Source organism: Stegostoma tigrinum, chromosome 5 (assembly GCF_030684315.1).
Source record: "Stegostoma tigrinum isolate sSteTig4 chromosome 5, sSteTig4.hap1, whole genome shotgun sequence".
NCBI classification, from domain to species: Eukaryota; Metazoa; Chordata; class Chondrichthyes; order Orectolobiformes; family Stegostomatidae; genus Stegostoma; species Stegostoma tigrinum.
The window spans coordinates 53,164,322-53,188,109 of record NC_081358.1 but is presented as its reverse complement, the minus strand read 5'-3'; the positions used below and the strand labels follow the sequence as shown (position 1 = coordinate 53,188,109).

Genomic DNA, 23,788 nt, shown 5'->3' with positions numbered 1-23,788 from the left:
CGATAAACCAGTGAGAGTAAGGGTAGTGCACTGTGCATCTCTGAACAACAATGAAGAGTCTGAAAATTAGGCCTCTCCCTTCAAGGAAGGTAGGAACACTGGAAATAGGAGGAGTAGGAGTAGGAGTAGGTCATTTGGCCCCTGAAATCTACTCCACTTTCAACCAGATCATGACTGATCTTCCACCTCAATGCCACTTCCCTGCACATCACCACATAGCTCAATATTTTTAATACTTAGAGATCTATCTATCTCGAACTTGAATATATTCAAATGTTTGAGCCTCAACAAACCTCGAGTCGAGAATACCGAAGATTCATCACTCTCAATGGAGAAATTCCTCATCTCAGTCAAAAACAGATCATTACTCATTACTGTAGTAAAGGTGGCATTTGGCACAAAACTTCATTGCTCAGACCACTGAATATAGGAGTTGGGACGTCATGTTGTGGTTACACAGGATATCAGTGGGGCCACTTTTGGAGTAATGTGTACAATTCTGCTATGGAAAAGATATTAATAAACTGAAGACAGTGCAGAAAAGATTGGCAAGGATGTTACTTGGACTGGAGGGTTTGAATTATAAAAAGGAGAGGCTCGAAAAGCTAGGATGATTTTCAACTGGTGAATAGGGGGTCGAGTGATGATCTTTAAGAGATTTATAAAATCAGGAGAGACATAGATAAGGAGAATAGAAAGGTCTTTTACTTAGGGTTAAATAGTTCAGGGAAACTTGCTCAGCATAGATGAGCTGGGCCGACGGATGTGGTGCCATACTGGACGACCCTGGCAGAGCCGATCGCGCGCGAGAGCCTGTCTCTTCAGAGGACTGGTGTGGACTCAATGGGCTGAATGGCCTGCTTCCACACTAAGAATTCTATGATTCTAATAACTCACTGATAGCAGCAATGAGCAATGCTGCACACATGTGGCTGAACACCAGGTCTATCCCTTTCCAAGATTCAATCTCACTTAGTGTCACTTTACCATAATTTGACAAACATCTTATTTTCTCCTCAAAACAAGTTGTTCCCAATAGCGGAATTTAAAAAGTGAACCAAATTGCTAATGCGATTTATGAAAATTTGTTTTTTCTGGTTTTAGAAATGAAATATTGACAAAAAAATCCCTGAGTATACCAGAGAGATTACTGTCTCATATTTAAAGATTAAAGTAACAACACTCTGCAGGTACAAATCTTTTGAGCCACAGACATGAACAGTCGAAAACCAGACAAGGGGTGCATGTTCTTTCCTTGCCCACATGTCGAATGCTGAACACTGAGTAGTATAACAGTCAGTATAAATACAGACTCCACACTCCTCATTATGGGACTACCTGCAATATTATGACTGTCTATAAGCTACAGGTTTAACTATTTTCCCTCAGCAAACACTTTTTCATAATTAAAAAAACTAAAATTAAAATTACAGTTAAAAATGAGAATTAAATATCAAATGTTTAACTTCCTGAACCTTGATAGGACCATTGTGGGAATTTCAAAAATCATTAGAATTTCTGAGTCTTAAACAAAATCCAACAATACATAGCTGTCAGAAGTCACTACTACAACTAACCAAGTGCTGCCCAAGACCTTTAGTCAACTAGAAAAACCCTAGACATACTATATTCTATCACACATCTTAAAATGAATTGTGAAAGGAGCAGCTTAAATATTTGCCATCTTTCACAACTTGTTCTGCACAAACAAGTTATTCTGAAGAACATGCAAGTGAAATTTTTCTTGGTTAGCACAGTCAAAATTATTTACCCTTTGCCCTGTCTTTTCCACTGTGGTAATTCCCAATAGATTCTACACAGAAAGAACATTTATTCTAAATACGTGCACAGTATTGTCTGTCAGGAGGTCTATGTGTGTGTTTTGGGATGGTTTGTTCAGCTGGTTGGATGGCCAATGTGTAATGCAGAATTACACCAAAGGCATGGCTCTAATACCCGTATGAGTTATGGTGGTCCACGGTTGCCCGTCTCCTTGCCTTGCCCCATGTTGGCAGAGTGGTGGTCTTTAAGTTATATATATTTTCTTTCTAATGGACAGTGATGTCTGTGACGCTTCATGGACTGGTTAATCACATTTCTTACAAATAAATATAGAGACCCCAAAAATAACTAACTAGTTACTTTACATCTCAAAAAGGGAAACAAACACGAATCTGATAACAGACAGCAATAAAGCCAAACCTCCTCAGAATGAACTGTAGTTGTCTGAGTTTTTAAACATTAAATAATACCTTTTTTTAAAAAAAGAACATGTACTCATGCTTTCCAAAGATCATTTCAAATTCTTTTCCATTAAATCCAGAAAGGGGGAGGGGCTTCAAACAAGAGGGTCAGTTGCTTTAGATGCACAAACTCTGCATCACAAAGACTTAAACATGCACAGTACACCTACTAGAGATTTTTGTCCTCCAAGAAAGGTTAGCATCAGGGACAAATTCTTTGAAGGATCACACTCAGAATTGTACAAAATTTAGGATTACCTCAATAGTTTGTTGGATTCTGTTCTGACAGGCCACTCTAAGTAAAAACAAGAACAATGCAACTAGGCAGAAACAGAATGGGGAGAAGAGAGGGGAATGAAAACCTGTACGTTCTACTATCCACCACGACAAATATTTTCTGAGATACCATTTTATGGAAAAAAAAAGTGTTATTTTTAAATGCAGTCTACTTCACAGATCTGCTGGACACAGAACTCATCTGAAACCTATTTTGAAAAATGCATTCATTTAATTAAAATTTAGAATATGGATTTAATATTATTTACACAGATGATTTAAAAAAGATTAACAATTTGACATGGCAAACATTTATTAGCACAGTTCACAACTTTTTGGCAACTGCGTCTAAGTGAAAATCTAATAAAGCCATGCAAAATATAGATGAACTTTTTTTGTTTAACATTCTGAAACTTAAATCGAATGCCAGAAACAAAAACGTACACAGTCCTCAAGAATACAAATTGGATTATTTTTGCCCTATTCCAATCCCCACTGTCCTGGTTCGCAATCTTTCCACTGCCTCCAAATCAAATCAAATCTACCATTAAAAAAACAAATAAGCTATTCAGACGTTCCTTTGTCTCTAAAAGAGAATGTTCAAATATGAGTAGTAGTACTTTAACAAACCTTCCTTAACAAGATAGAAATAGAAAATCAGAAGGGTGGGCCATTCAGCCCTTTGAACCCATTCCACATTCGGTTGAATCACTGCTAATCATCCAATTCAGTACTCTGTTCCCACTTTCTCCCCATACCCTTTAGCCCTAACATATAACTAACTTCTACCTGAAAACATTCAATGTTTTCCCTTCAAACGCTTTGTGGGGCAGAAAATTCCACACCACTTTTTTGGATGAAGAAATTTCTCTTCATCTTAGTCCTTAATGATTTACAAATGCATCCCAAGATTGTGACCCCTGTTCACTGGGAACATATTTCCTGCATTTACCCCAATATAGTATTGTTAGAATTTTATAAGTTTTTTAAGAGGTACACCCTCAATCTTCTAAACTCCAGTGAAGATAGCCCTAACTGACCCAGTCTCTCTTCATACATCTGTCTTACTATTCCAGAAATAAATCTGGCAAATCCTTGTTGTACTCCCTGCATAGCCAGAGCAATGTTCCTCAGACAAAGTGACCAAAACTTCACACAATACTCAATACGTGGCCTCACCAAGGCTATGTATCATGTCATCAAGACATCCTCGCTCCTACACTCAAATCTCGCCATGAAAGCTGATGTAGCTTTTTCACCACCTCCTGCACGATTATTTTCACCAACTGGTGTACAAGGGCACTCATGTCTCATTGCACCACCTCCCTTCTCAATTTGCTGCCATTCAAATAAAAATCTGCTGTCCTGTTTTCACTAACAAAATGTAAAATTTTTAATTTATCCAGATTATACTGCATCTGCAACTTGGTTGCCCACTGCCTAAATCACACTGAAGCATCTCTGCATCTCCTCACACCCAACTATGTCACCTGAAAACTTGGTGCTCTGGTATTAAATCTGTTATTGTAGATGCTAGCATTTTCCCCACCAATGTTGGGACTATGATTCTGGTCTATAATTCCCTGTTATCACTAACTCCTCTTTTTAAACAAAAAGGAGTGGAGTTTCATTGGAGCTACCCTCCAATCCATAGGAAACTTTCCTTGGTCTGTAGAATCTTGAAAGACGACCACTATTTCTATGACTATTTCTACGACTAATTCTAAGGCCACTTAAGTACTCTGGGATGTAGTTTATCAAGCTGTGGAATTTATTAGTCTTTAATCCCATCAATTTCTCCAATATTTCCTGACAAATATGGATTTTCTTCAGTTCCTCCCTCTCACTATACCTTGAGACACTTTTTGGGGATGCTATTTATGCCCTTTGTGAAGATAAACCAAAATATGTAATGAACTGGTCTGTCATCTCTGCTTCCATTATAACTTATCCTGCTTCTAACTGTAAAGGGACCTACATATAGCTTCACTAATTTTTTTTCTTCTCATATCTAGAGTTGCATGATAATGTACTATTGTGGGGAGACTCATTTACAAGTCAAGAGTTGCCATGTTTCAAATTCAGTAATCAAAACACAGGAAAAAGAGAAGATTCAAATTCCTCCAACAGGCATTGCAGCTTTGATTATTAGCAAGAAAATGAACTGACAAGTTCTAAATCAGCACAATGGATTTTAAAACATTCAAACTGAGGCCTTTACTGTACCTTTCGGCCTACATATACCGGAATCCCAATAATCATGGCTGGAATGGCAATCCCTGCAATGAGAGCTATTCCAACAGGAGCACCAACCAATGTGCCAAGCTGCCACAGAATCTTCTTTTTACGACTCCAAGGTTTCTTTCCCCAAAATGTACAGCCAGATGGACTAAATAGGAGATAAAAACATAAGTCAATATCAAAAAAAAATTCAATTGCACTTTTCTAACAACTTTAAAAAAGTGCATGTTTTTAAAGCTCACCACTTAGATATATACAGGACAGGATATTTATGGAACAAAGGCACTTAAAAATATTCAAGGGCTGACAAATAGGTGATCATTTGACACCTGAAATCCATAGTTAATACAAATTCACAAGGAGAAGGCATAAAAAGAAAATGACTTTACACCCTGCTTTCATTAAATGATTTCACATAGATTGAGATTTCACTCTTCATATGACCTGAACAAATCAGTGCAAATTACAAAAGCAGATTACAATCTTTCATCTGTTACCAGATATGCATGTGAAAAACAATTGAGGGCAGTTTCCAAATCTCACTCTGCAAATCACAAACCGAGGCTAAGGACAGCAACCGAGACAAATAATAAAAGTAGTTCCATCGCTTGTGCTTCAAATAGCAATGAAAATTGTTATTTCAATAGCACTTAGAGTTATCAACACAAATACAAACTGGATACTCTCCGTAAAATATTACCATAAATTATGGTAATTATGATGCAACTCTTTAAATACCTGTCTTACTATCTTGTGAGCAGTTTGACAAGAAAATGTGTTAATTGCAAGCTCCTTTGTTTGGAGGAAATGAAAAGTAGAAACAAAGTTGCTAAAATTATAAGAGGACGGAGAATATTTTTCCAAGACGACAGAACTAAACACAATTGGACAAACCCAAAGCTAAACACTGAACAAATGTCTTATCAGATTCATCGCTACGCATTGAATGGGAAGTAATTTGGTATTTGGAATATAATGTGGGAAATGGTGAAGTTATCCACTTGGTAAATATTATTTTATTTTTCTATTCTTCCTCCCAAAGATAGGCAAGAACATTGTGGCACACAGGGATCTGGATATCCAGTCAGTACATAAAAATCACAAAAGTTTGGCATTCAGAGACCCAGCAAATAATTAGTATAGCAAATGGGGCGCTGGTCTTTATTGCAAGGTGGGGATGGAGTATAAAGGCAAGGAGGTTTTGCTATAAGTATACACCTGGGGGCTGGTAAGACCACACCTAAAGTACTTGTACAGTTTTGCTGTCTTAGTCAGAGATATCCTTGTGCTTGAAGCAGTTCAAAGAAAATTCAGGTGGTCAGTACCCCAGGACATAGGGGTTGTCTTACGAGGAAAAAAGGTGAAGCAGGTCAGGCTTACATACATTAGACATTAAGACAATGAGAATTTTTTTAAAAAACTAAATGATGCAAGCATCTGAGTGAGCTTGATAGTAGATGCTGACATGTTTCCCTTTATGGGGAAATCTAGAACTAAGAGATAGAGCATCCAAACAATGAATTCCCCATATAAGATGGGGATGGGGAAGAATTTCTTCCCTCAGAGGATTAATTTTTGGAATACTCTACTCTGGAGAATAGTGAAGGCTGAGTTATTAAATATATCAAAAGTTGGAGTTAAACATAATTTTGATTAAAACAGAAGTCAAGGAGATAAGCAACAAGTGGAGTTAAGAGCACGATCTTACTGATTGCACAGCAGTCATAAGAGGCCTGACTCTGCTCGAATTTATGTTATATTCTTAAAAATATGGCATTCAAATAATATGGATTTCATTCAAAACGAATCAGACAGCGTTAAAGAAATTGATTGTCAGTCATTTAATTGGGCCTGTAATCTCATTTGGCATCAGGAGATTCATTTGAATGTTATTTCCCACCTGACCTATTGACAGCTCCCTTATCCCATAAGCCCTCCTAATTGCAGCCTCCTGCTCTACTCAGAATCCCTACAGTGTGGAAAGAGGCCGTGTGGCCCAACAAGTCCACACCGAACCCGTAGCATCCCACCAGAACCTATAGCTCCCCACCTAATCTACACTTCCCCGAACACTACGGACAATTTAGCATGGTCTGATGGTTAAGCAGTGAAGTTTTTGCATCTAATATGGTTTTTCCAATGACTTTCAAAAACTGCTCCTATCTCATGCTCTTCTTCCAAGCACTTGGTCATAGTGAGGGCTCAAGACAGGGAAAACTATAAATGCGAACATGTCAAGACACTGATCTTAAAAGCTCTTGCACTTCTGAACCACTGGGACACTCATTTTTACAACAGAGTTCCACCTTCAAACTCCACCTAGATCTTGGATTTGAATGCAAGTCCTGAGAAGGGCAAGAGGGAGGTTAGACAACAGGAAGGCCAGTACTCACAAGGTCAAGGAAAGAGATGAGACCATAACTCAAGGTCAAGGAGCAAGGCAGGTTTACAGCAGCCGGCAGGCTCAGGAAGCAGTATTATTGTTGAGATGAAGGTAATCCAAGTTTCAAGTTACATTTTACTTTCATATTTTTAAACTTAGTTTATCTTAAATTATTTCATTTACTACTGCAGGAATCTAGCATTGCAAAGGATTTCAACTTTGAGGATATAATATTTGCTTTCTCCTGACAAGTCCTACAGAACTTGACTATAAAATTTTAATGTTGGCTCCTATGGGAAAAGTGTTTCATTGAAGTTATTTCAATTCATGATTTTCAGGAACAAAGCTTCAAGTTTTAACAAAGATGTCTGCAACAAAAGAAAAACTTTGTTGCATTTTAAATATTTAGGAATACTTTTCCATCAGATATGTGCAGAACCAGCTTTCCATGCTTTAAAACAAACCCAGTATAGAATACCCTGCCAATTCACTTAAATATTAGGAAATAGCATATGATGTTGACTGTTGTCAGTTGACATTTTAACAACTGAAAGTTTGAATTTTGGAGTCATTTTAGAAACTCATTTCATATAATCATCTACTGTATCAGGACAATTGACATTGGTAACTAAGACATATGTTTTGATATTAAAAGGAATTGTGCATTGCCAAGACTTCTAACCTGTCAAGATCAAAGTGCAGTCTTGGAATAAAGCAAATTCCATGTTTCCAATTTGAATTTCTTTGCCTTTATAATACAACTGCCTACATAATGTGGTTGTGCTGTAATTACAATCTCTGGTCAGTGGTGGTGCTACAATGCCTCCACTCCAGCAGCTATAAATTACAACACTAAGCAATTTTTGGTATTTATAATGAAAACAACGGATACTGCACTGGAATGCCTCAAACATGGAAAACATGTTAGAACCCACCAGTTCTAACCAAGCCATCGACGCCCAATTTGTCACACTGTTTGTACAGCATCCAATGCCAGATATTTCCCCCAAATTAAATGCTAAGGTCAAAAGCAACCATCTTAGACCCCAAGAAAAACTAAATTTCCTAGGCACTAATCCTTTCCACTTGCTGTCTGAGGCTGACAGATTCTTTGAAAATGCCAAGTATGCAAACAATCTGAATGAAGCTCTTGACATCATGTCTTCTCCATAATTAAGAGCATCTATTTCCATTTCTAACACTGAGCACATTCCTCTTGTACTGGTAAAATCTCAACCTTGCTTTGGTTATCTTTAGACTCAACTATTCAAGCACCCTCCTAAAATAGATCTACTCCAAAATCTCAATTGCCGGTATCTTGACTCGCACCAAGTCCCTTTCACCCATTCCCCTTACGTTTGCAGATACAATTGGCTCAGATGTGACAACACAGATTTTAAAATTCCCACTGATCTTTTAAAGTCCATCATGGCATCACCACCCACTTGTTCTTTCACCTCCTTCAACCCAACAATTGCAACTCCTCTGCAATTCTAGCTTCATACCTTTTTTTTAAAAAACACTCCACCAGTGGCAATCATGCCATCAGTCATTTAATTTGGAGTTCTAGAATTCCCTTCATAAATTTCTCCAACACACTAATACTCACTCAAGACCCCCTCATGGTGACCTAATATTTATATGTTATAACCTCTCTTCTCCTTAACTAGAGCCAAATTTAGGTTAATAATCAAGTGTCTTGGGAACTTATATCACTTAAAGGTATGAAGTAAATGACAATTGTTGGTGACACTCAACACTGAGAAAAATCCTGAAGTGTCCACAATTCTGTAATCAGCCTTTCAAAATTTAGTTACTGTTAAAGACTTACCTTAGATAGTGTAAGTCAGAGATTTCTTTCATGCAGAGCCAACAGAACTCACAACCACATACTGCACAAGTCATATGATTGCAGCTTCCATCATTCATTTTTATTATGTATGCTGCACATCGTGGACAAGGCTTAATATCATCTGCTGTAAAATAAGAGGCAATGATAAATCACATTGAAAAATATAAACAAATAAAAATAACTCGGCACAAGGATCCAATCTTTGTAAGCTGAATTAAACTGTGCAACCAGCTTTTCAAATTTTTAAACCAGAGACTACTAGGTACTTGTTAATTTCTATTTTGCCCCCTCACCTTTCAGTACATAGGCTTTTTATTATTTGATTTCAGATGGGACTATGCATGTTTCAGCCTTGAAATTAATAATATAAGTTAAAGCTACCATGGCACACAAAGTACTCCCTGCTTGCTTGTGTGAGAAGATGATCCATGTTATAGGATTTAATCCAAGAAAGGCCAAGTATACAGGACACAGAAGCTGATGTTCACATCTCAAAGAGTGACAACCCTGATCTGACACCCATTTGTTTGTATGGACTTGTATCTGAGAGACTTGGGCACCTGTCTGTTGCAAGTGAGGGCCCTCCTTTGTAATGTGAATCCAATGAGGAAGTCAGGCAAAACTTTCACCCAGAGTGGTTAGAATGGTGTATGTGCTATCACATGCATGATTGAGGCAAACAACATAAAATCAAATTTAAAGAGAAATATGAGTCAGCAGATTTAAATAAGCTGGGAGAACACCAGTGTTGACTATAAATCACTGACAAAGACCACCTGGATTGAATAGCATATTTTTGTGCTTTTCTTTAGGTTCTAAGGAAAGGAGAATAAATCTCATGATCCACTGCAGCAAGATACGAAGTTGCTTAAACCAGGAAAGGTTGTGGAAAGTCATCTAAGTTTCTGTTTGGATTTGTCCGGAGCCAGGGAGAACACAGTCCTTCAAAAAATGCCCCCTTTCACCTCCCCTCCCACAAGTCATATTTTTGAGTCAACTCTGTTGAAAGGCCATCCTGTCCAATGGCTGCTCACAGCTCAACAATGAAATAGAATTGATATCTGTTTCACAAACACTAGGCAAGTTACCCAATGGCACTGTGTGTCTAATGTCCACACAAAGTAAGAACTTCTCCTATTGTTGATAAATGTTATCATCTTTGACAGAAGTGTTCACAAGGAGAATTCACTTACTTGTAGTCAAGATTGTATAGATGGATTCTGTGGGGACATGGTGCCACTTGGCGCATAGGAACACTCGATGTTCCCACAAGATTGCAAGTAATTTTAAAAGATAAATTACACCATATCATTTATGATTGCACAAGCAGAGGCTATTTTGAGATTGCATAGCATGACAGTTTGGTGAAAGCAAGAAGTTTTATATGAGCCACCTGTTTTTAAGTATTTATTTCTGGTTGCCAGCAAGATTAAACATGTACAACTAAACAAATACCATCATCATCTTCACAGGGGAGGTTCACGACAAAAATACATTGGCCCAGTTGTCTGTTTGGCCGAGAGAATTTAAAATGTCGACGTGGTTTCGAACATTAGAAAACTGTGCAATAGGACAGCAACCTTGGAAAGCTGAAAAGATTGCGTGTTTCTATGGAGGAGATTCCATTAAGAAAATGGTTACCTGCGGAGCGAGATGGTAAAATCTGATTGACCAGGAGGCTGTTTATTTCAGGTAACCCCTTTCTTCCCGAAATCTCGTCCTGAACGTATCTACGAAGAGTCCAGTTTTCTGTACCTGCTGCACCAGATTCCTGACTGTAGCTGATCGATGAAGAGCGTATTGTTCTTAATCGCAGACTCTGCGCTCTCTGTTGACGTGCTGCATCGCAAGTCTGATTTGGATGCCATATTTGCTTACAGTGGTAACAGAACTCAGTGCCACATCCTTCACGGGCACAAGTGAGTTTAGGACAGCTGGCACAGCCAAACGCTATCACAGCATAACTGAAAAAGTAAAAATATATTAGTTGTGACTTATGAGAAAAACAAGTTCAGTCCTTATTCCCCCCCCCCACCCCACTGGGCATTAAATGAGTTCCTCAAATCATAAACAAGCCATATATGCATCCCAAAAGATTCTTGGGCTTTGCACGTTTGAGTCACTAAACAACTTCATGCAAACCTTCAAATCTATTTTACCAAGACTCAAAATTTTATGAAGAATGGTTGACCTAAATTCTAGCTCTCCAACTGAACAAATAAACCAAATTACAAGTTTGGTACAGTCATTGATGCCATTCTGTGCCTGTACCAAAGCATTTTATTTTATGGGTGTGACTATCGCAGCCCTATAGTTCTCATTCAATAGTATGACTGAAAGATTTGCAACATTAGTAAACTATTGTGACATTCAACCAGATCATCTTAACTTCCAAAGATGTGGTTCGAAGCTTCAAATATGACATAGGTGGTGGACAGGGGAATGTTTATTAATGCTGTTCATGTGGATTTCCAAAAATCATTTGATAAAACCTCACACAAGTTTCTTAACTAAGGCAAATGTCTACGGATGGGAGGCAAAATTACTGGCATGGCTGGGAAATTGTTTGAGTGGCAGACAGCAGTAAGTAGGAATAATGGATAGGTACTTAATGGCAAAATATGACCAGTAGTGTCCCAACAAGGATCTGAGATAGGGTCTCAATATTCACTTTATTTAATAACAACTTAGATAATGGCATAGAAAGTCATAAACCCAAACTTGCTGATCTCAAAGAGTTAGGCAGCATTGTTGACAGTGTAGATGAAAACAAAGTTACAAAGAATTATTGACAAACTAAATGAATGGGTCAAAATGCAGATTTCAATGTAAGCAAGTAAGAGGTTATCCATTTTGGGCTAAACAACAATATAATCTGATAAAAAGTCAAGATATTAATGGGGAATAAGAAGGGTAAATAAAAAGATATCACTGGTTGGAAGTTAAAATATTAGAGGACAGAGTCTGAGAATTAGGGCCATATCATTCAGGAGATGTAAGTCAGGAAGCACTTCTATAATCAAGGGGTGGAGGATTTTGGAATGCTCTTTCACGAAAGGCAGTGGAGATTAGATCAGCTAATAATTAGAAATCTGAGATAAATACATTTCTGTTAAGCAAAGGTATTAAGCCAGATAGGCCAAAGGCAGGTATATGAAAATAGGCCTCAGATAAGTATTTATCTCATTAAATGGCAGAATAGGCTCAGGGGGGTGAATAACCTACTCCTGTTTCTATGAATCTCTACAGAGACAAAGCTTTAATTCACAGTATGGTTAGTGTACAGAACAACCCTCATGATCATACTAACTGTCGGCATTAAACTTTTATTCTCAGGGTTAGAAAACCACAGTCACAGCAGTATTCACAAAAACTCAAGTTCAGCAACTAGTCAGGATTAACTGCAAGGAACTTCACAGATGAAAACTGTTAAAGAAAGCACAAAAAATTAAAAGTAAACAAATAGTTTAAATTTCTAGTCTCATAGCATTCCATTCCTCGCTTCTTAGATATTGCCAATAATTGGAGTACTGACTTTGAAAGATAGAAATAGAAAAAAGGGCCAGGGAACACAATGATTTGACAGCAGCCCTGAGGGATGACTTGATAGGCAGGGTCTACACGTGCAGAACTACATTTGACTTTTATGCTCATTTCAAATTGGTCTTCAGGTTCGCAGTCAAGGTAGGTCATATTTTTAAAAATTCCACCATGCAGCGAAGAAGCAATGGTGAGTTTGAGACAAACAGGGAGGGGTGATGGATAGAGGAGTTGGTGGGGAGACAGAAAGGCCGTGGGAGACAGAGAGAGAAAGAAGGACAGGCAGACAGGAAGAAAAGCAGGGGTGAGAATGTGTAGTGGAGGGGTGGGTGGGTGGGGGGGGGGGGGGGGGTAAAGAGTCAGTCAGTAAGTCAGCCTTTATTTTAAAAACTCCCTGCCATGTTGAAGAAAGGTTAAAATTTATGTGTTACTCAGTTTAAACATCTGCAGTGTTGTCAGGCAGATTTGCAAAAATATTCAAAATGTCACATACCCATCTTAAAATGCAATTCTCATATTGAACAAAGTCTTGTAGCTTGGAATATTTAATAGTCTTCTGTTCCATGGTTTCAGGTTGGTTACAATTAATCATTGAGATTATTAGAAACACCCTTAAACAGTTTATCTTGGTGGCCTTAACAAAATAAGGTGGGCCAGAAAGGCAACAGCTTGTCTGCTGGATGATCTCCTTTGTATCAAATGGGGAAGTACTTCAGTTGCTTCATGTTTGGCAGGGACGTTTAGTTTGATGTACCATTTGATTTTATTTTATTTTAAGGGCCAGGAACCACTAATGATTGCAACTGTACACGTTGCCACTTGCAGCCCACAGGCTCAGTAAAACAAAATATTTCACTATGTTAACTTCATGTAAATGCATGTTTACTCCTGATGCTAAAACATCACAAGCTGGGTTTTTAGAAATTGACAATCGCAGAAGTGTGAATACAAAATGCATAAGGGATTACCCTTATTAAAAGTTATTTCTTTAGTTGTGTTGACGACTTACAGTACATTTGTAGGCACAGCATGAGAATTCATAGGTACAATACTGAATGTTTAAGTCCTAATTAGAATACAACTATGAATCCAGATTGAGTCAAGTTTGAGATTCAAAACAAATCTAGATTCAACACATTACTATGTGCTCCATAAAAATCCTTGAAGAATTTTAACATTTAACACAGTCAAAGTTTATACTTCCTCAAAATGTTCCAACTGTTAATCTGTCAGTGTAAATAAGATTACAAAATAATAGAATATCCCCTTTCCAAAAATAAAAAAAGAAATTATCTAACTGTTTAACAGATAGCATTTACTTAAGCATTTAACAGTACAAAATCAATTTTAAATACAATTATAGAATGATTACAGAAAGCAAGGGGACATTTGGTCTGTAGTGTTTTCGTAGAGAATGTGCACTAGCAATTCAGCTAGTGCCAAATCCCTCAAGGATCTGCAACTTTCCTTCAGATAATTATCCAATTTCTTTTTGAAAGCAACAACTGAACCTGCGCCACAATTTTGGGTAGTGCATTCCAGATTCTAACCAATCACCATGTGGTAGGATCAAACCCATGTGGCTTTCTCCAGTCTTGTTCCTGAGACATTAGAGTCAACTTTAAAATATCCTTCTATGACTTAAGCCCCTCCCCACTTCTCCTTAAGCCTAACAATAGCCTAAAATCTCTTCAATCTTCCAATTTTGTTCTTTTCCACATCACTCATTCTTCTCACTCCACCATTGATGCTTATCTTCAACTATTTCAGTCTGAATTCCTACCTTTCTTTCCTCCTTTAAGATGCTCCTTAAAAGCCAACTTGAGATAAGCTATCCAAATGATCAAAAAACACTTAAACCACAACTCTACACAATCGCTGGAATATTTTTAATCTATTCATACACTAATTACATTTGCGTTAACATTTGAGATCAAGAAGGGTCTATCTCGTAAGAAACGGAGACGAAGAGCCAGGGCCAATAGCCTTGGTCATTGATCAAGAATGCCATTTAATAAAACTTCAGTCCAGTCACAACTAAAAATTGCACCACACAAAACCAAAGGGTCAGCCAAAGTTAGGGACCTAATTCCATGCACAAGGTATTTGCTGAAATTACACCTTACGATACAACATTTTCACTCTGGTGAAAGTCAAAAATGCAAGACTTGTTTCTCAAAAAGGTGAGATAATTAACTGAAATTTTATAGGCTGCCAATCAGAAATGGTTATCTTCATTTGGTGTAATGTTGCATTATCAAAGCAATGAACAGTTGAAAGTATCAAAAACTGAAGTAAATTGACAAAATATACCTTTTCAATATCCACTCTTGCAAATTAACAAAACAGCTTCTACTGCATCAAGCCCTGAAACAGTTACAGTCAGAGCTGTACAGCATGAAACAAACCTTTTAGTCCAACTTACCTATGCTGACAAGAGATCCAAAATTAATCTTAGCAAACTTGCCAGCATTTGGCCCATATTGCTCTAAACCTGTCCTATTCATATACCCATCTAGCTGTCTTTCAAATGTTGTAGTTGTGCCAGACTCCACCACTTCCTATGGCAGTTCATTCCACATACATACCACCCCCTGCATGAGAAGGTTGCTTCTTAAAAAGGTCCCTTTTAAGTTTTTCCCCTCCCATCTTAAATATTTCTGACTCCCTCACACTGGAGAGACAACCTTGTTCTAGTCACCCTATCTGTGCCCCTCAGTATTTTACAGAGGTTTATAAAAATTTTGAGTCTTCATGGCCAAAAGCCCAGAAATACGTTAGGCTATTGAAACTGACTTAAGTGCCAGGGAAAATAGTTTTTACTGACGGCTCTGGCTCTCTGTTCTGTCAACTGCACAATTTTACACAAGAAATTCTAAATTCTTGCAGTTTCTGCTACAGATACATTAAATAATCTCTTGATTTTCCACTAGCCAACCAGTATATCAGATTACTTTCCACTTGAAAAAGAAACTTATGAATGAATGTCTACTTGTTTTTTTAAAAAAATATAGTTCTTCTTTTACAAATCATTATCGCTAAGGAGTTCATTCCTTCAAAACAATACACCATAAGAATGGACACGGAAAGGCTTGGCACAGGAATTTAAAAAGGGCCATTGAAAGTTGGGTATGGCTAGTTATGTAAAGTTAGGTTAGCTGGCACAGGTGCAGCTGGCATCTAGAAAGGATGATCACAGCCTGGAGCCACTTTTCCCTCAAATGCATGGAGGGAAGGAATCTCCTAACTCAACAATACAAGCTGGACAATTTCCTTCCACCTCTGAACATAGAACATTTCACAGGCAATGAACATCTTTGATATGCCTAAACAGCAGCTTTGCCACATCCGTCGCAAAAATATTCTGATGACAATCAGTGTAGGTTCCAATTCTATTCTCACAGAATGCTCCAAACAGATTTCCAGAAGTTGTTTCTGAAAAGCCATCAGCCACAAAAACCAAGGCTACATTTTCTTCCACCTGAAGCAGGAACCAGAGGCAATAGTTGGCCAGGGATTAATCAATTTATGAACTAAACATATAACCTTAATTTGTGCAATCATCTGATGTACCAAATTGCTTGTTGAGAATATTAGAGAGCACTAGTGGTTAGAATTAAGAGAAACCAAAGAAGCAAGAGTTACCACAAAACCAGTTGCATTACTTATACTTCATAGACAACTTATAACCAGCAAATCTCAAGTTCAATAGACCTATACTAGCCCAAGTGATCATCTACCTCTGGCTAGAGTTAGTATTGCTGGCTTTTAAATTATTCAAATTACTCTAAGTTGCATATCACATTAATATCCAGGTGTTCAAGCATTCTCTAAAGTGAGCTAGATTCAAACTTTGGCAAGTATTTATTCAAAATTGAATCATAAACTTGGGGACTAACTGGAAAAGTATTTCAAATGCACAGTAGAGTCAGAAAGTTGCCATATGAAAAGCAAGATTCTGATCAGAGACTTCCGGTCACCAAAAAAATGTTTTGACTGTGGTGTAAAACAGCTTTGGACCTCATTGCCAAGTTCTCCCTGCTTTTCTGAAAAATTAGACTGACCTAATGAAAATGCTTAATGTAATTTTAGCGTTAGCAGGACATAAATATCTATGACAACAGTTGTTAACATATATTATTACATAATTACAGAACAGTGCCTTGCTCAGTTCACAGAATGCGTTTAACAACTTAAAGTAGCAATATTTTGAACACCGAAGAAGAATTCTCTTCCCTTCATTTGCACGTCAACCATGATATCTAATATGGTCTTTCCTTACCCACAATCTGGAGCAGGGCACCATCTACAGTCTGGGTCTGCCACCAGCCACCGGCGTAACATAAACTCCTCATACTTCTCCATAAGCACATCATCATTTAAAATTGACTGGATATCATGTGGATTGAATCTCTCTGTACACTCTGGGCAGCTGATATTAACCCGACTTTCAGAGATCTCTATCCTCAAATACTGCCGTAAGCAGTCTGCACATGATCTGTGAGGGCAAGTCATTATTTCTGGGAATCTGTCCCTAGAAAGACGCAAAAGGCACAGAGGGCATTCAAGAAAGTCTCCATTTTGTTTGTCAGTAGATGCAGTCCCATTTCCAGAAGAACCACAGGTTGACAACACTGAGTTTTTATCATTACATAGTTCTGAATGAATGCTTTCAATACTTGCAATCCCGTCAACTCCACCACTTAAATCTCTTGACTTTCGCTTCGACTCCTTCTTTCTTCGAAACAGAGATCCAAGTGAAAGGCGACGTTTCTTTGGTGCCTTTTTAACAGAAGGTAAGCTAACAGAAGATGCAGAGGACTGGAGATCACGGTCTGATCCCATTTGCTGATTGTGATGCAGACTCATTTCTCTTGCACCTCTCTCAGAGGTTCCGGTCTTGGAAACTTGCTGCAAAGTTTTGATATTCCAAGTGCTAATCCATGTTCTATAATTTTCATTCATCAAATGGGTGATCACAAAGCAGATTACCAGAAAATCAAAACATAGGAATTTCTGAAAAAGAAAACAGGAAACAGTCAAATCTTTCAATTTACCCATGCTGTTAATGACACATATTTTGTGCACAAATTACTTCAATTACCGTAGGCCACAAAAAAAACTAAAACAAATTTAAAGAAATATTCACAAAAATTAGCAAATGAGGAGACCCAAACACTATCTCAAAAGGTCGGAAAAGTGAACTCAAGAGGAAAAACATGAAAGAGAATTACTTTTTTAAAAATCATGACAAATTCTGCATAGGAAGCTATGAGACATTGTATAAGCTTTAGCTCGGATAGGGAGTTGCACTTTTTTTTAAAATGAATCATAACATAGAAAAACATGTTTCCAATGTAAAAGTATGCCAACCTCCTGAAATGGGTAGAAAGAGACTTTTGTGTTGGTATCCCCAACTTCTTCTTAAGTACAAAACTCAACTGTGCCATGGGCAAGTGTCAATATTCACAATATTTCAAGCGTAATCTGACAAATGCCTTCGATGGTTTGAGAAACACCTCCCTTTTTTTTACTATTCCATTCCCTTTGAAATAAATATTAATAACAACAACAGCATACCAGGTCATAATTTATTATAAATCCTCTAGCTTTAAAATCTGACTTTATATTTATGGAATGACAAACGTTATTATTATTTTATAAAACTGTGGCTTTTTAATTTTCAAGTCTAAATACGTCAACCTTTAATCACATGAATGTTCTGATCTTTAAAAAGATTGCAAGCAACAAATTTAAAGAAGTGTAATTGAGAATTCTTCTGGATTCTACCATTTTCCCCACGTAGTGCCAGAATTAAAGTAACATCAGGAAAGAAATTCCATGCCAGATCTTGTTCGACAAGGTGTTCGAGGTCAATGGTGAGTGCTGTCTCCTTGTCACTGAATACAAAACAGTCTGACAATTTGACTGAGACTCAACCAGTTACGATTAAACAGAAAAAAATTGGTTATCAGAGGTCCTTAAACAAGTCAAACATATTATCCATTAACAAAAAGTATTCATACTTAGCACTGAAAAATGCATTCCAACCAACTTTAGCCATCATTCCTGGTTATATTTGATCAAATGACAGATTTGAAAAATTTGAAAGTGAAAGTGAACATTCCCAAAAGAAGATCTCAAATATTCAAAAGCCTGAAATTTTAAAATCCATGGAATGGAAGTTAAGATTGCTTGATTATTAATTTTTCTTAGCATTAAATACAAAGGATTTTTTTTGTTTACTTTGGCTAGGTTTTTAGTTGTCCACGCTAACAAAAGAACCAGTTCAATATGGGTAAATAATTAATTGTGAGAGAGGACGCATATCAAGAAATAATTTGGACAATTTTTCTTAATACGTACAATAATCACAAAATAGCAAATAGACATAGGTAAGCATAGCCATTTGATGATCGAACATTCAGCTGCCTCCACTCTTCTCCATTTCTCAAATCCAACTGAAATCTGTCCTGCCCGAGCAGTAAACAATTTTAGGTAGGTCCTGAACTGGAAACCTCAAATGCTGGAGATCACAGCAGGTCAGACTGCAAATGGACAGAAAGCCAGCATTTCGAGTCTACTCAAAACATCAGTTGCTCTTACTCCATAGACACAGTCTGATCCACTGATCTCCAGCATTTGTTGCTTCCAGTACAAATTCCAGCAACTGCAATAATTTCTTCCTCTATGTAGTTCTTACCCCGTTACACCTTTGGCTCTCAACCCACTAACTCATGACCACCTGATTTCCATTCTTGGTTGCTATTAGCAGTAGCATGGCAAACCATTCTTTTCTCACGTACTGTCCCCTCCTTTTTAAAACTGCCAACATAATCAAAGATAACATCTCTGATTCCGCAAACACTGACATTTCTAAACACCCTTGCCTCCCTAAATGCCAGGAGTTGCTCATCATTTCCCAAATCCAAGTCCACAGTTCTCCGAAGTCATCTACCCTTGACCCTGAAGTACAGGTTCACAGTTCCTTGAAAGTGGAGTCATAGGTAGACAGGATAGTGTAGATGATGCTTGGTATGTTTGCTTTGATTGGTCAATGCACTGAGTACTGGAGTTGGAAGGTCATGTTGTGGTCATACAAGACACTAGTTAGGCCACTTTTGGAATACTGCATTCAATTCTGATCTCCCTGCTATAGGAAACACGTTGTTGGTCGTGCTGTTAAGATTCAGAAAAGATTTACAAGGATGTTGCCAGGGTTGGAGGGTTTAAGCTACAGGAAGAGGATCAACAGGCTGGGGTCATTTCCCCTAGAGCAGAGGCTGACAGGTGAACTCAGAGGTTTATAAAATCATGACTGGCATGGATAGGGTGAATAGACAAGGTCTTCTCCCAAGTAGGGGATTCCAAAACTAGAGAGCATGAGTTTAAGGTGAGAGGGGAAAAATTTAAAAAGGACCTCTGAGGCAACTTTTTCATGCAGAGGGTGGCACATACATGAACTGCCAGAAGAAGTGGTGGAGGCTTATACAATAACATTTAAAAGGCATCTGGATGAGTAATTAATAGGAAGTGTTTAAACGGATATGGGCCAAATGCTAACAAACAGGAATAGATTAACTTAGAATATCTGGCCAGGTTGGACAAGTTGGATCGAAGGGTATGTTTCCATACTGTACATCTTTATGACTTGGCACTAAAACAGCTCTAAAAAAATCGAATAATAAACAGTGCCTTACCTTCTATGTTAGGCTGCAAAATGTGACAAGACTAAGCATAATATTTTCCTCTGACCCTTCTCCTACTGTCCAGCTTGTTGGAATAGCATTTGATTTGTTCTATGCTCACTTGCCCAACTATAGAAAAGTAACTAAAAACAATCCAGGGAAAGGGAAAAACCATTGGCAAGAGAGAGTGCCAAAAAAGATCCTATGGGTTTTGTTTCACCCTCTTACTCTTTGAAATAAGGATCCTTTCTACTTAATCTTATTAAAATTGAAAAATATGAATAACTCATGCCAACTACTGGTTGTAAAGTTGGGAAGGGATCAAAGTACACCTGGGATGTGGTAATGAAGTCGTCATTAGGACAACAAATGAAAATAAAAAGATAGAAAAAGTGTGGTACATAAACTATCACATTGATAACTATGTTCTGTGCCACTTAGACAACTTTGGCTCTCTAAATATCCTGAAGTCTGTTAATGCGTGTGTTGGAGAGTAATCATGCTCCTTAATTGTAATGGGAAGTACATTGATAAGAATGAGATTCATTTGTGCAAGATTGCACACAGTGTTACTGTAGCTTAGATTCATTTCAGAATTACACCATCTTAAATATCAGTAAAAGCATATTGAGACACACCTTTGCAGTTACAAAAGCATCAGTAAGTTAGCAGGCATGAAGTTAGTATCACTGCCTTCAGAGAGTTTACCAAACTGCATTCTTCTGAATGCGAGCAAAAGCTCAGTAAAGTTCATCACATTAAAATCAAAACAGAAATAATTCAGTGTTACAAGCCAATATCAATCATCAAGAATCAATACTTATTGATTCTTAAAGTGCTCTCTTGGCAATTAGTGATGGGCAATAAATGCTGCTCCAGTTAGTGGCACCTACATCTGGTGAATGAATAATAAAAAAGTAGAATATATTACTAGGTGCAAAACAAAAAAACCTCAAGTCCTGTTCAACTGAATAACAGTTGTTGCTCTTATTACACTAATCTGGATTGGGGGTATAATAAAAATGGATTAAACTGCATCACCCTATGCTAGTCAACTATAACCCACATTCCCTTCTCACCTTGTACCATATGCAGAGGTACTCTAGATTTCCTAAACTCTGAATACCTGTGCATAACAATTCACTCAACACAGTTGCAGAGCATTTGATCGAAATCAGGAGTACTTCAGCTTTAAGCTAAATGTAGCTGAGAATCAGTTGATTTCCTATCCTGATTCAATTTGCTTTATTACCTATATAAATCCATCACAAATCATTCGTTTCAGGAGGAGTATATAGTCAGACAGCTGCAGACACCTAATTTAAATTTTATGGTTTATTTCACAACATTGAACTTAGATGACCAAAACTGTTCAAAATAATTCATAAGTACACAGAGAGAGATGCAGGGCATTCTTCCCTTGACATTCAAATCAGATCATAACTGATCAATACCTCTAACTGTACTTACCTGCATTTCATCTTTCTTGAGGAGCGGAGCCCTAAATTAAACATGGTACCAAGGAGGGGGGGTCTGATAAAGATTCCGTAGTACTGAAGCACTACCCCCTCACTTTTATATTCTAAATTTTCCTTGAAATAAAGGCCAACATTCCGTGAGCCCTTTTATATCACAATTTGCATACATGGACATCTAAAGTCTCTTTTGCTCCTCTGTAGTTCCTTGAATTCAAAGAAATATTCTGATTTGTTCTTCAAATCTTAAGTTGATGACCAAACACTTCTCTAAAATACCACAGTTCTGCTCATTGACTGAGTCATTAATTTATTCTTTGTGTCAAGACAAGTTACGGTGCCCTACTGCCACCTATAAACATGGAGATGCAGCTGGATGTAAGTTTGCTCGCTGAACTGGAAGGTTCGTTTTCAGACATTTCATCACCATTCTAGGCAACATCATCAGTGAGCCTCCGATGAAGCACTGGTGCTATGTCCCGCTTTCTATTTATCTGTTTAGGTTTCCTTGGGTTGGTGATGTCATTTCCTGTTCTTTTTCTCAGAGGGTGGTAGATGGGCTCCAAATCAATGTGCTTGTTGATGGAGTTCCAGTTGGAATGCCACGCTTCTAGGAATTCTCGTGTGTCTCTGTTTGGCTTGTCCTAGGATGGATGTGTTGTCCCAAAGTGGTGTCCTTCCTCATCTGTACAGATATTGCCTTCATTAACATACATAATAAAGTCTCAGTACAAATCACAGGGAGGACACCAAATATCACATCCTGCAAATCAGAGAAATTCCTTTATCTTCGCACTGCTTCCTGCTTCATAACCATTGCCAGTCTTCATTACAATGCAAGCTTCATTATTTGCATTTTTCTTTTACTTTCAAATTTATGGGAATTCGGGACATTACTAAAAAAAACAAACATTTATGCACCCTAACTGCCCTTGGAGATGGCAGTAGTTCTCATGGCATTGATACATCCACAATGCAGTCAGGCAAGGAACATCAAGATAGTGACCTAGTATCGCTAACAAATTTTCCAAGTCTGGATGGTGTAGAGCTTGGAAGGCAATATGCAGATGGTGGTGGTGTTGGTGTGCCTATGGCTGCCCTCATCCTTGTTTGGAACATCCAAAGAAACCTTGGCAATTGTTGCACTGCATTTCGCAAATGTTTCAGATCCCAGTCATGCTGAGTTAGTGACAGAAGGTGTGAATGTTTAACCTGTGTGTGTTTAGGTACACATCAAGGGAATTACTTTGCACTGGACAGTGCCAAGCTTCTCGATTGTTGTTGCAGCCACATTTATCCATTCAAGTGGAGAATATTTTCTCACTCTTGACTTCCCAAAGGCACAAACCACAAGAGACAAGTTTCTCACTAGAATATTAGCCCCTGACCTGCATTTGTTACCACATTATTCATGTACCAGGACTTAAGCCTTTATTTGATAGTCACTTGTGTAGTATTTTATCAAGTGAATTCTGCAAGTTCATACAGCCAGATTCTTTCCAAACCTCATGCTGCGATTGCCGAAAAAAAATCCAACTAGGAAAGTCAGACAGAGCCTACCATTCACAAGCCTATGCTGACTCACTGATCAGCTGATACTTATTCAAGCACTGTCTCTGACAATTCCAGTAATTTCTCCAACTGATAATGAACTGAGTCTGTAGTTACTATTTTTTAATGTCCAGCCTGCCTCAAAAAAAATTATATACACAAGTTTCAATCTAATGGTTTATAGTTCTAAATCTAAAGAATTCCATAAAATGTATGCAGGCTGCTTTGTCAAGGAAGATGTCAAGATTCTTCAAAGTTATTAGAACTGCACTCATGGGGAGTATTTCATGACATTCTTGACCTGTACCTTGTAGGTAGTGAGCAGTTTTTGGAGAGTTAGGTTGTGAGTTACTTGCTGCAAGACACTTTGTCTCTGACATGTTCTTGTTGTGTCAGGATACATGGTTATATGGCTTGCCCGGTTCTATTTCCAGTTAATGGCTGGTGAAGAATCCAATGATAGTAATACCATTCAAGGGTCAATGGGTAGATCTTATCTTGTTAGAGATGGTCATTAACTGGCATTTGTGTTGCACAAA

The 23,788-nt window shown here is 37.8% G+C and overlaps 1 protein-coding gene across 6 annotated transcripts in view; it reads right to left on the bottom strand.

Moving 5' to 3' along the window:
* Positions 1-23,788, bottom strand: part of LOC125451551 (E3 ubiquitin-protein ligase RNF19A) — a 266,550-nt gene that overhangs the window by 13,454 nt on the left and 229,308 nt on the right. For 4 of the 6 annotated variants that reach the window (XM_048528759.2, XM_048528761.2, XM_048528764.2 and 1 more), the window contains 4 exons: positions 16,818-17,551; positions 10,637-10,959; positions 8,975-9,119; positions 4,746-4,908 (listed from right to left, as the gene is read on the bottom strand). In XM_048528759.2, the coding sequence (XP_048384716.1) occupies positions 4,746-4,908; positions 8,975-9,119; positions 10,637-10,959; positions 16,818-17,551 (1,365 nt within the window). The remainder of the gene's footprint in view (positions 1-4,745; positions 4,909-8,974; positions 9,120-10,636; positions 10,960-16,817; positions 17,552-23,788) is intronic. The other 2 variants (XM_048528760.2, XM_048528762.2) reach the window with 2 other exon arrangements.